Source organism: Onychomys torridus, chromosome 20 (assembly GCF_903995425.1).
Source record: "Onychomys torridus chromosome 20, mOncTor1.1, whole genome shotgun sequence".
NCBI lineage: Eukaryota > Metazoa > Chordata > Mammalia > Rodentia > Cricetidae > Onychomys > Onychomys torridus.
In genome coordinates, this window is record NC_050462.1 from 46,868,631 (window position 1) to 46,881,825 (window position 13,195).

General features: G+C 47.4%; 1 protein-coding gene across 2 annotated transcripts; it reads left to right on the forward strand.

The window, feature by feature from the left end:
- Window positions 1-649: 649 nt before the first annotated feature.
- On the forward strand, window positions 650-4,994 carry Cnpy2 (canopy FGF signaling regulator 2). Of its 2 annotated transcripts, none has more exons than XM_036169474.1 (6): window positions 650-960; window positions 1,500-1,612; window positions 1,753-1,868; window positions 3,935-4,138; window positions 4,385-4,481; window positions 4,834-4,994. In XM_036169474.1, exons 2-6 carry the CDS (start codon window positions 1,525-1,527, stop codon window positions 4,875-4,877), a joined length of 549 nt encoding a protein of 182 aa, XP_036025367.1. In that variant the 5' UTR covers window positions 650-960; window positions 1,500-1,524; the 3' UTR covers window positions 4,878-4,994. The 2 variants fall into 2 exon arrangements, with proteins under 2 accessions (XP_036025367.1, XP_036025368.1); XM_036169475.1 differs by having other exon boundaries at window positions 671-1,000.
- The last annotated feature ends 8,201 nt before the right edge of the window (window positions 4,995-13,195 follow it).

Here is a 13,195-nt window from a genome sequence, read left to right on the forward strand (position 1 = left end):
AGGAATATTATTTCCCCTGGACAGTGTTAGGTCTTTGCTGTAGTTACCTGGTATCCTAAACTCATAAAAAGACCACAAATCCCAGTTTATCTTCAGACCTGTGGAGCCGGGCTTGGTGTCCGCCTGTTAACCCTAACAGTTCCGACCAGCCTGAGATGGGGAGTTGAGTTCAAGGCCATCCTGCTTCAAAGAACCTAGACTAGTACCAACGATGTGCTGGGAATTCAGAGGGGACTTGCCCTAGGAAATTCAATCTGAGAGCTAATAGTAAACTTAACGTAGCGGTCCCTCCCCCCCTCCTCAGAGGATAACTTACAGGACTCTCCAAGAAGGCCTGAAAAGGCTGATAATACCCAAAGATTTTCCCCATGCATACCTAGTCACGACCTGTAGCTACTGTCAAAGCTTGGTACAGCAGTGCTTCCTGGGAAATGTAGTTTCCTGTGAAATGGAATCTTTGTATATTGAAACCTAGGTTTCTCTTTCTCTAATTGCATCTACTTGGAATCCTAGCGCGCCTGGACTGATGCATTATCCCTTGCACCACTGGAGCGTGGTCCTCACTTTAGGCTAGGATACCTTTGATCTCTGGGTGGTCACGTGAACGGATTCGCCACGCAAGGCTGGGTCCTTACACCTTCCAAGGGGTCCTCGCTGCCTCTGAGTCGCTCCTGAACTGCCTGTTCGCGCGAGAGTTTGGAGGGGCGGGTTTAGGATCAGGCTCGGGTAGGGGCTCGCATGGCACCCTCAGGTCCCTGCTTAGGTGCCTAGTTGGCTGCGGACAGCTGGGCCAGGCAGTCCCCGGCCACCCTGAGCCTGGCGGGCGCTGGAGCGCGCTGGAGAAGCCGGGACAGCCTCGCTCCTCCCCGGCAGCTGCTAGGGTTGGGAGCCACAGAACACAAAGTGGGAGTCCGGCGGCTCTGCAGGGCCTGGGCCACGGCGGCGGCCGAGGGAGCAGAGGTGGGACAGATGCGAGCGCAGAGGCTGCGGGCGCACCGAGGTTGGGAATGGACCCGAGCGGCGGCCATGGCGGAGTCCTTAGGAAAGGGGCTGGTCTGCACGGGAACTACTCACACTCTGGAACACTTGCTGCTAGGTCCACCCAGGCCCTGGTTATGGAGTGTTCTCGCCGGCCTCGTGGCCTGACTGACGCTTCCTTGGTGGTAGCCCCCTTTCTGCCCGCCATCCTCGCGTGATTGATCACCCCCACCCCATGGCTACTGCATAGCTCTGAGGTCTCCGAGTCCAGTGCTAAAATACTAACACCCAGGCCGTCACCTGTGGAGGACGTAGTTTCTGAGTCCCAGTCTGCTTGAGTTCTCAGTTCCCATTCCCTAACCCCCCACTCCCAGGAAACTCCGGGCCCTCCGGTGTTTGTACCTGGGCCTTTTCCTGCATAATAGAATCAGTCACACTGAGGCCTTGGGATGAAGGGTAGCGGGCGGGCCAGGGGAAAACAGATCTCCTCACACCTGTGTTTTATTTTCACACGAATCCAGGTGGAGCGACCCCGTTACGCTAAAGATGAAAGGCTGGGGTTGGCTGGCCCTACTTTTGGGGGTCCTGCTGGGAACTGCCTGGGCTCGAAGGAGCCAGGATCTACACTGTGGAGGTAAAGGCATAAAGACAAGGAGGAGCGGGAGGAAGCCAACCCTTGGGAGGTCTAAGATCCAAAGCTTGGAACAAGGATGGATATAAATCCCTGGGTTGACCCTGTTCTCATCCCCACCCGTTTCTCTTCCCTGGCTCCAGCTTGCAGGGCTCTGGTGGATGAATTAGAGTGGGAAATTGCCAAGGTGGACCCCAAGAAGACCATCCAGATGGGATCCTTCCGAATCAATCCAGATGGCAGCCAGTCAGTTGTGGAGGTAACTTACCACCCCCAAAATAAAGTAGCTCACCCACGCTTCGAATAGGAACTTGGTTTAGTTCGGAAGGGAAGAAAGCAGGCGGCATATGACCTGTAATAATCCCAGCACTCAGAGGCTGAAGCAGAAGAATCTCTCTGAGTTCCAGGCCAGTCTGGACCACAGAATTAGATACTGTCTTCAAAGAGAAAAGAAAGAAACAAGCAAATAAAAACCAGCTGGAACAATTCTGTCTGAAAGATTGGGCTCTAAGCCAGGCATGGTATTGCATGCCTGTAATCCCACTACTGGGAAGTACAGACAGGATGATCAGGTGTTCAAGGCCAGCCTGGACTACTTGAGACCCTGCTTCACAAACAGCAGAACAAACAGTTGGGCTTATTGGAGACGCTGGAAGCTCATAACCTGTGTACTTCTTGACCCCAAACCTCAATTCATTGTTTTTGCTGTCGGAGTTAGCAGAGGACGGGCTTTGATCAGTCCCTTTCTCCACATCCCTACTTCAAAAGATTTGTCTCAATAGAGCAGTACAGTATACATGCATTCGTTTAAAAAGAACAAAAGGGCTTTTCCAGCTGAGAATGACATTCAGATACAGAGTGCTAACCTAGCATGCACAAAGCCTTGGGTTCGGTCCCTAGTAACCCATAAGCCCAGCATGCTGGCACTCACTGGTCATCTCTGCATGCATTCCTTGGAGCTAGAGAGATGGCTTAGTGGTTAGGAGCATTTGCTGTTGTCCAGGACTTGGTTCAGATACTAGCATCCAAGTGGTGCTTCATAACATCCTCTTCTGATATGGGTAATAGGCATGCATAAATGTAAGCAAACACTCGTATACATAAAATCAAAATCTTCTTTAAAAAGTTTGTATTCAAGAAATTTATATTAGTTAGAAACATAAGACATACATACACAGGGGCTGGAGAGTATTGTGGCTCAGCGGTTAAGAGCACTGTTTGCTCTTCCAGAGGACCGGGGTTCAATTCCTAGCATATACATGGCAGCTCACCACCGTCTGCCACTTCAGCTCCAGGAGTTCTGACACCCTCACACAGATGCACATGCAGGCAAAACCCCAGTGCACATTGGGGTGGGGGGAGCGGGCATGCATACACAAAGCTATACAATATACAAGGAGACATTCTTTTCTAAAATGATTTATTCTGTTCTTACTTTATGTGCATTGGTGTTTGCCTGCATGTATATCTGTGTAGGGGTGTTGGATCCCCAGGAACTGGAGTTACAGTTGTGAGCTGTCATATGGGTGCTGGCAATTGGACCCAGGTCCTCTGGAAGAGCAGCCAGTGCTCTTAACCACTGAGCCATCTCTCCAGCCCCTACAAGGAAACATTCTTATGAAATGTGTTGATGTGCTCATTAGAACCTATACCACCTCTTTAATTTTTGTTTGCTTTTTTGTTTTTGTTTTTTTGAGACCAGGTCTCACTTTGTAGCTCTGCCTGTCCTTAAGCTCACTCTATAGACCAGGCTGGCCTCGCACTCACAGAGGTCCACCTGGCTCTACCTCCCGAGTGCTGGGATTAAAGGCACGTGCCACCACCGCCTGGCTCCGGCTAATTTATTTTAATAAATAATAAATATCTACATCCACAAGAACTAAGGAAGTTCACAGGGAAAAAAAAATACATAGTTGATTATAGTTAATCAGAATGGTTTCTGCCTATAATTTGAAGTTAATGGCACCCGTCTTACTTCTTGGTATTTTACAATCAGCTAAAATAATAATGTACATTTGCCCAGAGTGGTGGCATACTCCTTTACTCCCAGCACTTGGGAGACGGGCAGGTGGATCTCTGAGTTCAAGGTCAACCAAGGCTGCAGGGTAAGGCTATTCCAAAAGACAAACAAAATACGGACATGTGAAAGTAAAGGACAATGGACAGACGTTGAAACTATAACAGACTATTATTATTAGGGAAGGCTTTGTTTGTTTGTTTGTTTAAGAATGAGTTGTTTGAGCTAGATTTGAAAGGAAAAGTAAGTGTACAAATTACTAACACATGAGGTAGAAGGGAGTGACCTAAGGCTGAGTACATTTCTAGGTACCTTATGCCCGCTCAGAGGCCCACCTCACAGAGCTGCTTGAGGAGGTGTGTGACCGCATGAAGGAGTATGGGGAACAGATCGACCCTTCCACCCACCGAAAGAACTACGTACGCGTTGTAGGCCGGAATGGAGAATCCAGTGAACTAGACTTACAGGGCATCCGAATCGATTCAGATATCAGCGGCACCCTTAAGTTTGCGGTGAGTTGTGGTTATGAGTTCCTGGTTCTGAGAAACTAATAGGGATTGTTGGGCGTAAGTCGGGTGGGGGTTGGAGGCAGATGTGGTGTTGCGTGTCTGTAATCCCAGCACTCATGCGGAGGTAGAAAGATCACCGTAAGATGAGGCTAGCCTGGTCTACATATGTTATGCAGCCAGGCCAGCTGGTGCTGTGTGATGGGGCCCTGTCAGCGCCCCGTGTCAGTCGGCTCCCCCTTGCCTTGACAGTGTGAGAGTATTGTGGAAGAATATGAAGACGAACTCATGGAGTTCTTTTCCCGAGAGGCTGACAATGTCAAAGACAGGCTTTGCAGCAAGCGAACAGGTAAGCCACTCCCCCTTACTTCCTGTGCTTACGGCCCCGCCCTTACCTCACCAGAGTGTGCGGCCACACACTCAGACCTGACGGATGTCCCACAGCTGGCCTCCATTCCCTTTGGCTTGGGGATTGGAGTGATCTGTATTTGTCAGTCTCTACCCATCAGCTTTCAGAATATGTGTCCATTACGTTAGGTACGGGAGAGAGGTCAGCGGGGAATACCCCGACATTTATGAGCATACTCTTAGAAGAATGGTGGTGGGTGCATTTTGGCTTGGGGTGCTTTCTGGAAAGGAGTGTGTGTGTGTGTATGAGAGAGCGAGGACAGTTCCTTCAAACTGTTATGTACTATTTGCAGATCTATGTGACCATGCCCTGCACAAATCACACGATGAACTGTGAATCACTGGGAGCAGCTCAGATCAACTTGATGGAACACCCCCAGGGGGGACGACGGTGGCATTGCCTTTTATATTATGTTTTTATGGAAATGAACTGAAAAAAGGTCTGAAACCAAAAGTACAAACTGTGTTGTCTTTTTATGCCCAAATTTAGCCTTTACAGTAGGTGTGGAGGTCGGGGGTTGCAGACAGAAAGACAATGGAGGGTAGAGTTTGGGGATTAGCATAGCATACAGTTAACCCCTGTCATTCTTGATTGTCTGGGATCCTGCCCCACTTACAAACCAGAAGTAACTGTGTCTTCAGCAGGTACTTAGTGTTATGTGTCAGTAACTATGGCATTGTGAAGAAAAGAGAAACCGCTGTGAGCAGAGGAATGTCAGTGACCAGCATAAGACTCTAGGAACTCCTTGTATTTGTACTGAGAAAACATTAAAGGTGGAAATTTGGAATTCGTCCAGAAGGAAATAATGGAGATGCATTATTCTTCCCTCTGCCCTTCCAGATGGAGGGACCAGCCAGAGCAGAGACAGGAAGGGGAAAATGGATGTGACCAGATCAGCTGAAAAATAAGGGCTTTATCAGATAGGAACAGACGAGGTAAGGAGTGTTGCTCAGTGGAAGACCTTACTTGCTAGCCCTCAGTTTCGGGTTTAATGCAGACAGCAGCAGTTAAAGGGCGTCTTTCTTTTGCTGGAGGTATAGCTCAGTGGTAAAGTATTTGTCTAACCTGTAATCATCCCCAGTTTTGATCCATTGATTAAAAACACACAAACAGGGGCTGGAGCCATGGCTCAGCGGTTAAGAGCACTGGCTACTCTTCCAGAGGACCCAGGTTCAATTCCCAGCACCCACATGGCAGTTCATAACTGTCTATAACTTCAGTTACATGGTACCTGACACCTTTATACCAATGCACATAAAATACATTAAAAAAAAATCACACACACACACACACACACACACACACACACACACACGAACAAAAAACTATACCAGGGATGGCAGGATACACCTCTAATCCCAGCACCTGTGAGGCCGAGGCAGGTGGATTCCACATTTGAGGCCAACTTTGGCTACCTAGTAAGACCCTGTTTCAAAAGCACTCCCCTCACTTTGCTGGAGGGATGTCGGAGTGGTTAAGAACAGTAGCTGTTCTTTCAGAGGTCATAGGTTCAATTCCCAGCACCCACATGGCAGTTCACAACCATCTGTAACTCCAGCTCCAGGAGGTCTGATGCTCTCTGCTGGTCTCTTTGGGCACCAGGCGTACAAGTGGTTTGTACACAGACAGACAAAACATCCACACCTATAAACCCCTCCCACCGTGAAAGATTTTATCCTCTTGTATCGCAAGACACTGATAATCTAGTAGACTATTCTGCCCCGGACATAGTGTTGAAAACCTAGGACACCTGCCTTTTGAAACTTCTTCAACGCCTGATGTTGAGATATTTCAGAGTTTAGAAACATTCTTGTCTCTGGAATGCCTTAGGGCATCTGAATGAATAGTTTCATTTTTTGTATTGTTGCTTTATGGAGTTGCCAGGGGGTGGGGAGGCGGGACAGGGTTTGGTTTGGTTTTTTTAAGATTTATCTATTATGTATACAGTGTTCTGTCTACATGCCAGAAGAGAGCACCAGATCTCATTACAGATGGTTGTGAGCCGCCATGTGGGGAATTGAACTCAGGACCTCTGGAAACAGTGCTCTTAACCTCTGAGCCATCTCTTCAGCCCCACCCCCTTTTGTTGTTTTTTAATTTTATGTTTGTTTGTGGCCTGTGTTTGGAGGTCAGAGGACAACTGTATGTGGGTCCAGAGATCAAATTCAGGCCTTCACACCTGGTGCCAGGCGTCTTTAGCTGTATCACCTTCCCCTCAGGTTAAATGACAACCACTACAGTTAATGCTGGGTGTGGTGTCACGCACTAGTAATCCCAGCATTTGTAGAAACAAGGCAGGACAGCTGGGCTCCAAAGACCTCGTCTCAAAAAAAAGAGAATAAAGCCAGGTGGTGGCGCACGCCTTTAATCCCAGCACTCGGGAGGCAGAGCCAGGCGGATCTCTGTGAGTTCGAGGCCAGCCTGGGCTACACAGCGAGATCCAGGACAGCCAGGGCTACACAGCAAGACCCTGTCTTGAAAAAAACAAACAAACAAAAAAGAACGAAAGGGCTGGCAAGATGGCTCAGTGGGTAAGGATGCTTGCTGCCAAGACTGACCTGAGTTCAGTCCCCAGATCCCACTTGGTAGGAGAGAACTGACTCCCCTAAGTTGTCCTCTGACCTCCACGTGTACACTGTGACCAAAATACATGTACAGAGTAGATAGATGAATATCTTTCTAAAAATTAAAGCATTTTAGGATCTAAAGAGACCTTGGGCTATGCATGATAGTACATAGTTGTAATGCTAATGGTTGGGAGGAGGATGACAAGTTTGAGGCCAGCCTGAACCATGTGGTGAGGCCGTGTCTCAAGAGCAAAAGAACTTGAAGTTAATGTAGTTTACCTCTGCTCATTTTACAGGTGAATAAAATGGGGTCCACAGAAGCCACAAATCCAAACGTTCTGCATTTAGCAGTAAAACTGGGTCTAACTTTCCTGACTTTAGTCCAATTAGTAGTTACAAAATACCTTTATTTTTTATTTTATTTATTTATTTTTTTGGAGCTGAGGATCGAACCCAGGGCCTTGAGCTTGCTAGGCAAGCGTTCTACCACTGAGCTAAATCCCCAACCCCAAAATACCTTTATTTTAATCTTAATTTTTATTTATTATTATTGAGACAGAGTCTTACCATGTACCCGTGGCTGGCTTGAATTAAATTTGCTGTATAGACCATACTGGTCACCAATCCAGACAGATCTGTCTGCCTCTGCCTCTCCTGGGATTAAAGACCCTTGCCACGAGGCATGGCCAGAGCATTCCACCCACCCACCCAAAATGTGTGTGGGTGTTTGTCTGAATATATATCTGTGTACCATGTGACTGCTGGTGCCCATGGAGGCTAAAAGAGGGCCCCTGTTGCATCTCCTGGAACTGTAGTTACAGACAGTTGTGAGCCACCATGTGGGTGCTGCAAATTGAACCCAGGACCTCTGGAAGAGGAGACAGTGCTCTAACCATTGAGCCATCTCCAGCTCCTGGAGCATACGTTTTTCAAAAAAATGAAGCTAGGCAGTGGTGGTGCACACCTTTGTCCCAGCACGGGGAAGGCAGAGGCAGGTGGATCTCTGAGTTTGAGGTCAGTCTGATCTACAGAGCTAATTCTAGGACAGCTGGGGTATAGGACTTGTCTGGGACAGGGGTGGGGGAGTGGGAGGGGGGGTGTTGTTTGTATAGCATACGTGGGTGGGCATGTGTAGAGGTCAGAAGGCAGCTTTGTGAATCCACCTTGACGTGGTTCTGGGAATGGAGCTTTCTTTAACTTGCTGAGCCAGCCCAGAGCGTGTGTGAGTGTACATGTGCTTGTGTGTGTGTGTGTGTGTGTGTGTGTGTGTGTGTGTGTGTGTGTGTGTTTCGAGAAAGGGTTTCTCTACGTAGTCCTGGCTGTCCTGGAACTCACTCTGTAGACCAGGCTGGCCTCAAACTCACAGAGATCCACCTGCCTCTGCCTCCTGAGTGCCGGGATTACAGGCGTGCGCCGCCACCGCCCGGCTAGGAGATTTTATTATATGAAAACATAGTCCTGGGCTAGGGAGGTGGCACAGTAGTCTGGACACTGGTTCCCGGCACCCACGTGGGGGCTCACAGCTGTCTAACTCCAGTGTCCCAGGATCTGATACTCTCTTCTGACTTGCATGGGCACTAGACACTCCTGTGGCTCATATAAATAAGTTTTTCTTGTAGAAAGAAGATGGAGTCCTTCAGCAGTATCATCCAGTGTCCCATGCCTGTCATTCCTGCTAATGTAGAGACTGAGGTGGGCAGAGAACTTGAAACTATGAGTTGGAAACCAAACTATGTAATGAAACAAAATCCCACTAGAGAAAAGTCTCTCCTGGCATGTTGTACAACTGTAACCTATTATGCTATCACTTGGAAGGGGGAGGCAGGAAGATCTCAAGTTCAAGATTAGCCTGTGCTATACAGAGTGGGATCCTGTCCAGAAAAACAAACTATTTTAAAGGAGATCAAACCCAGGCTTTGCCGGTGCTAAACTAGTGATCTACTGTTAAGCTATGGATGCCCTGCTTAGAACTTTTTGCTGTTAGAAAAGACAGCAGAAACAAGGTTCTTTATTACAGTTCTTGTTTGTGTGAGGCAAGGTCTTGCTATACACAGAGGCTGACCTGCTACTCCCTGTGTAGCCAGACCTGTCCTGTCTCTGCCTTGCAAGTTCTGGGATTACAACTCTGCGGCCATGTTGAATAGCATGGGGAAGGAAACATACATTATGTATTCAATCCCACAAAACTCAGCATATTATCCTTAATCGTGTGTGGGTGTGGGTGGGGGTGGGGGTGGGTGGTGTGTGTGGGGGGGTGGGTGTGTGTGTGTGTATGTGGGGTGTGTGTGTGTATGTGTGTATGTGGGATGTGTGTGTGTCTGTGTGTGTGTGTGTATGTGTGTGGGGTGTGTGTGTGTGTCTGTGTGTGTGTGTGTATGTGTGTGGGGTGTGTGTGTGTGTCTGTGTGTGTGTGTATGTGTGTGTGTGTCTGTGTGTGTGTGTATGTGGGGTGTGTGTGTATGTGTGTGTGTAGGGTGTGTGTGTGTGTGTATGTGGGGTGTGTGTATGTGTGTGGGGGTGTAGTTATGTAGTTCTAGTGTCGGCTGCCTTGGATTCCTGTGTAACCCAGGCTGGTGATTATCTCTAGTCTCCCAGCTTCAGCCTCCTGAGTGATGAAATTATGTGCCACCATGTCCAGCATGCTTTCATTTGATCTTTGTAACTCTGGTTTTGAAGAAGGGAGCTCAGAGAGGTTAAGTGGTCTTGCTAGTCAGTGAGGAAGCAAGACTCCACCGCCTAGGATCGTCTTAGCAGTGACCTTTCTGCTACGCCTCACTTTATGAAGTGGTCTCCTTGTCATTTCTAGTATGTGTGTAAAAGGGATACTTCTAAAATGTGTTTGGAAATGACCTCCAAGTTGGAACTCGTGTGTTCTGAGTTCTAATAGTCACTAGCAGGAAAGCATTACACCCTCTGATCATTTTTCCAGACGTCAGTTTTGAGGATGACGGAGGAGGGTCCAGAGTTCAAGGATGAATTGTCTAAAAGATGTGGCCTGTTGTAGAGCTGGGTAGAGTAGGGCTTGCCAGTTGTCTGAGCTGTTTGGGAAGCTGAGGCAGAAGCATTGCTTGAGCCTAGGAATTTGAAGCCAGCCTGAGCAATAGGATAAGACCCTGTTTCTCCACCAAAATGTTTTAGGATTGATGTTGCAGTTCACACGTAGAACCCTTTCCTAGTGTGCATGAACCCTTGTGTTTGATCCCCACAAGGAAGACGGCATCCATCTTGTTCACCTTAGTCATTTTAGCTGCTAAGTGGTTTTTTGTTTTTAATCGTCTTTAATATGTTCTAGGGTGGGTGTCTCCAGTTTTATTTATATATATATATATATATATATATATGTGTGTGTGTGTGTGTGTGTGTGTGTGTGTGTGTGTGTGTGTGTGTTATGGTTGTGAGAAGGTTTTACAGATGGGTGAGACTGCATAGTTCTTATCTTTTAAAGTATCTTTATAGCAAGGCGTTCTGCTGATGTCTCCAGGACACCATTGACGATCCCTGGGACTAGGGTGTGGCTCTGAAGTAGAGTACCTGCCTTCTATGCAGGGTGCCTTGGATTTGATCCCCAGCACCTAGTAAAGCCTGGCAGATAGACAGGGGCTCCGGAATGAGACTGGCCTGAGTCTGAATTCTAGCTAGGCCAATTATGAGCAATGGCCCTTAGCAAGATATTTTATCTGCGTTTCCTCCTCTTTAAAGGCACTATTACTACATATTCTAGAGTGGTGAGGATTAATTACGATGACTCAGGTACTATAATTAGATAGTAACTTGAAGTGTAAGCACTAAATTCATTTTAGCTCTTGTCAGCTGGGCACGGTAGTGCACGGCCATGATCCAAGCTACTCCAGTGGCTGAGACAGGAGGACCAGGAGTTCTAGGCCAGCCTGGGCAATTCCTTTGCCTCAGAGTAAATTTAATTTTCCCTCTAGACAGAGTCTCATATACCCCAGGCTGTCCTGGCACATAAACTGTGTAACCAAAGATGACCTCGAACCCCAGATCTTCCTGCTTCCACCTCCCAGATGTTGGGATTATATATGTGTGCCACCACTCCTGGCTTCTCAACGTTTTAAAAACAGGGCTTTGGTGTAGCTCATGGCTTAGCGTATTCAAGACTCACGAAACCATGCACATGTTCTTGTGCACACACATACAGAGCAAGCTACTGTCTACTAAGTAAGCAAGTTTATTTTACTTATAGTAGACAGAGGATTCAAGAACTTGCACGCTCCCATTTGTTTTTGACCACCAGGGGGCACCATTGTCCCTGTGCATCTTAAATCCTCCCAAGGTCACAATGATGTCAAGTCAGGGCCTTCTCCAATGCCCTTGTTCTCACTCACTTGGTTATATTTGGACCTAGAATTTCCTTAGCTATTATATTCATGGCCCTCTTAACTTTCCCACCCATGTTACAGAAAGAGAATCTGAGCTGGGGTGTGGCTTAGTGTTTGAGTATTAGTATAGTATGTTAAAAGCCAGTTTTTTTTGTTTTTTTTTTTTGGTTTTTTTGAGACAGGGTTTCTCTGTGTAGCCTTGGCTGTGTTGGAACTCACTCTGTAGATCAGGCTGGCCTAGAACTCAAGCGATCCACCTGCCTCTGCCTCCTGAATGCTGGGATTAAAGGCGTGCACCACCGCCACCGCCCTACTTGGAAGCTACATTTTTAATTCTAGAGACTGACACACACAGACTCAGCTTCTGGGAGATTCCACTTAGCCCCTTTCAGCTTTGGATTTTCACATTTACTTTATAACAATGAATATCAGGATCAGACAACTTCAACTAAATAAAATCTTGATGTTAAACTCCAGGACCCTAACCAAGAGAACTAAAACAGCACTATCTCCACATTCTCTCTGCAGTTATTAAAACTCCAGTCACCATATGGCCGCCCAACAATCATCCCTGTGGTAGCCTCACCGGATGGGGACAGCCTCCTTTTCTCAGGGCACTGGAGTTCAGCCCTCTGATCTGCTAGCTAGTCTCTGTGGATAATTAACTTGGGGGAATGAGCCAGGTCAGACTATTCTGGGGTTATGAGGAAACCCTATGTGAGATGCTAAATTAGGAGCAAATATTGATCAGTGAAGCTTTGAAGTTTTTAGGGAGGTAGCTGGGGCCAGTGCTTCTCCAGGGGTGTGGTTTCTCTAAACCAGATTTTCTCCTAGGAACTACCTGATTTCCAAGTCAGAAGAATACTGCTAGGCAGGTCTCAATCTGCCTGTCAGAGAACTTGGGGATAGGAGGGTTTCTCTTCTCCTTTTCCAAGTCTAAGCCACAAAACTACATCCTCCGTAAACAAGGACTGTTGGCTTACATGCATACCGAGACCTCTGCACTTTGGTACTGCCATGTGGGAAGATGAAAGGGTTGGATCGTTCACTTAGGGCTTGGGATTTATAGATAAGGTGACCTAATCATTGGGTCAGTTTCTCTCCACCCTTAGGCCAATTACAATGATAGGATTAGGAAAGTCCTGAAGCGATGTGTAAGGTCATTTTAAATTCTTGTGTCATTTAGTGCAATGGTTTCTGGAGGAGCAGAGGATTGAGAGAGAGAGAGAGAGAGAGAGCCAAGTAGGAGAAGTGTCCTAGAGCCCTTTGGAAATACCGTGAATGATGTGACAAAACCAGGGAGTGTCTGGTGCCTGATCTTGGATGGAGGGTAGATCTGCAGCCTGTGGTAAATGTGAGGTGGACTGGCTCTATGGGGTAGTGGGAAGAGTGACAAAGTAATAGTGCCCGGCATCCAAAGACTGAAAGATGCAGGCGCCTTCATATTAAGAGGGCCTTTGTAAGACTTAGATTCCACACAGTTCACAAACAGCACTAAATATTCAGGCTCCTGTTTTTTGCTCTTCTCCACCTGGGGGATGGGGGGTCGGTATCTACAATACCAGGATTTCTGCTGTTCTCAAATGGTCTTCATCAAGCAGCCAACTTTGGCATCATAGCCTGCTCTCCACATGATGTCACCTCCACGGCCATTGAAGTCATTAACCAAAGACATTCTTTAAGGGAGCATGCCAAGCGGGTGGGGGGATGCAAGGATGAATTGCCGTGTGCTGTGACCTTCAAAAGT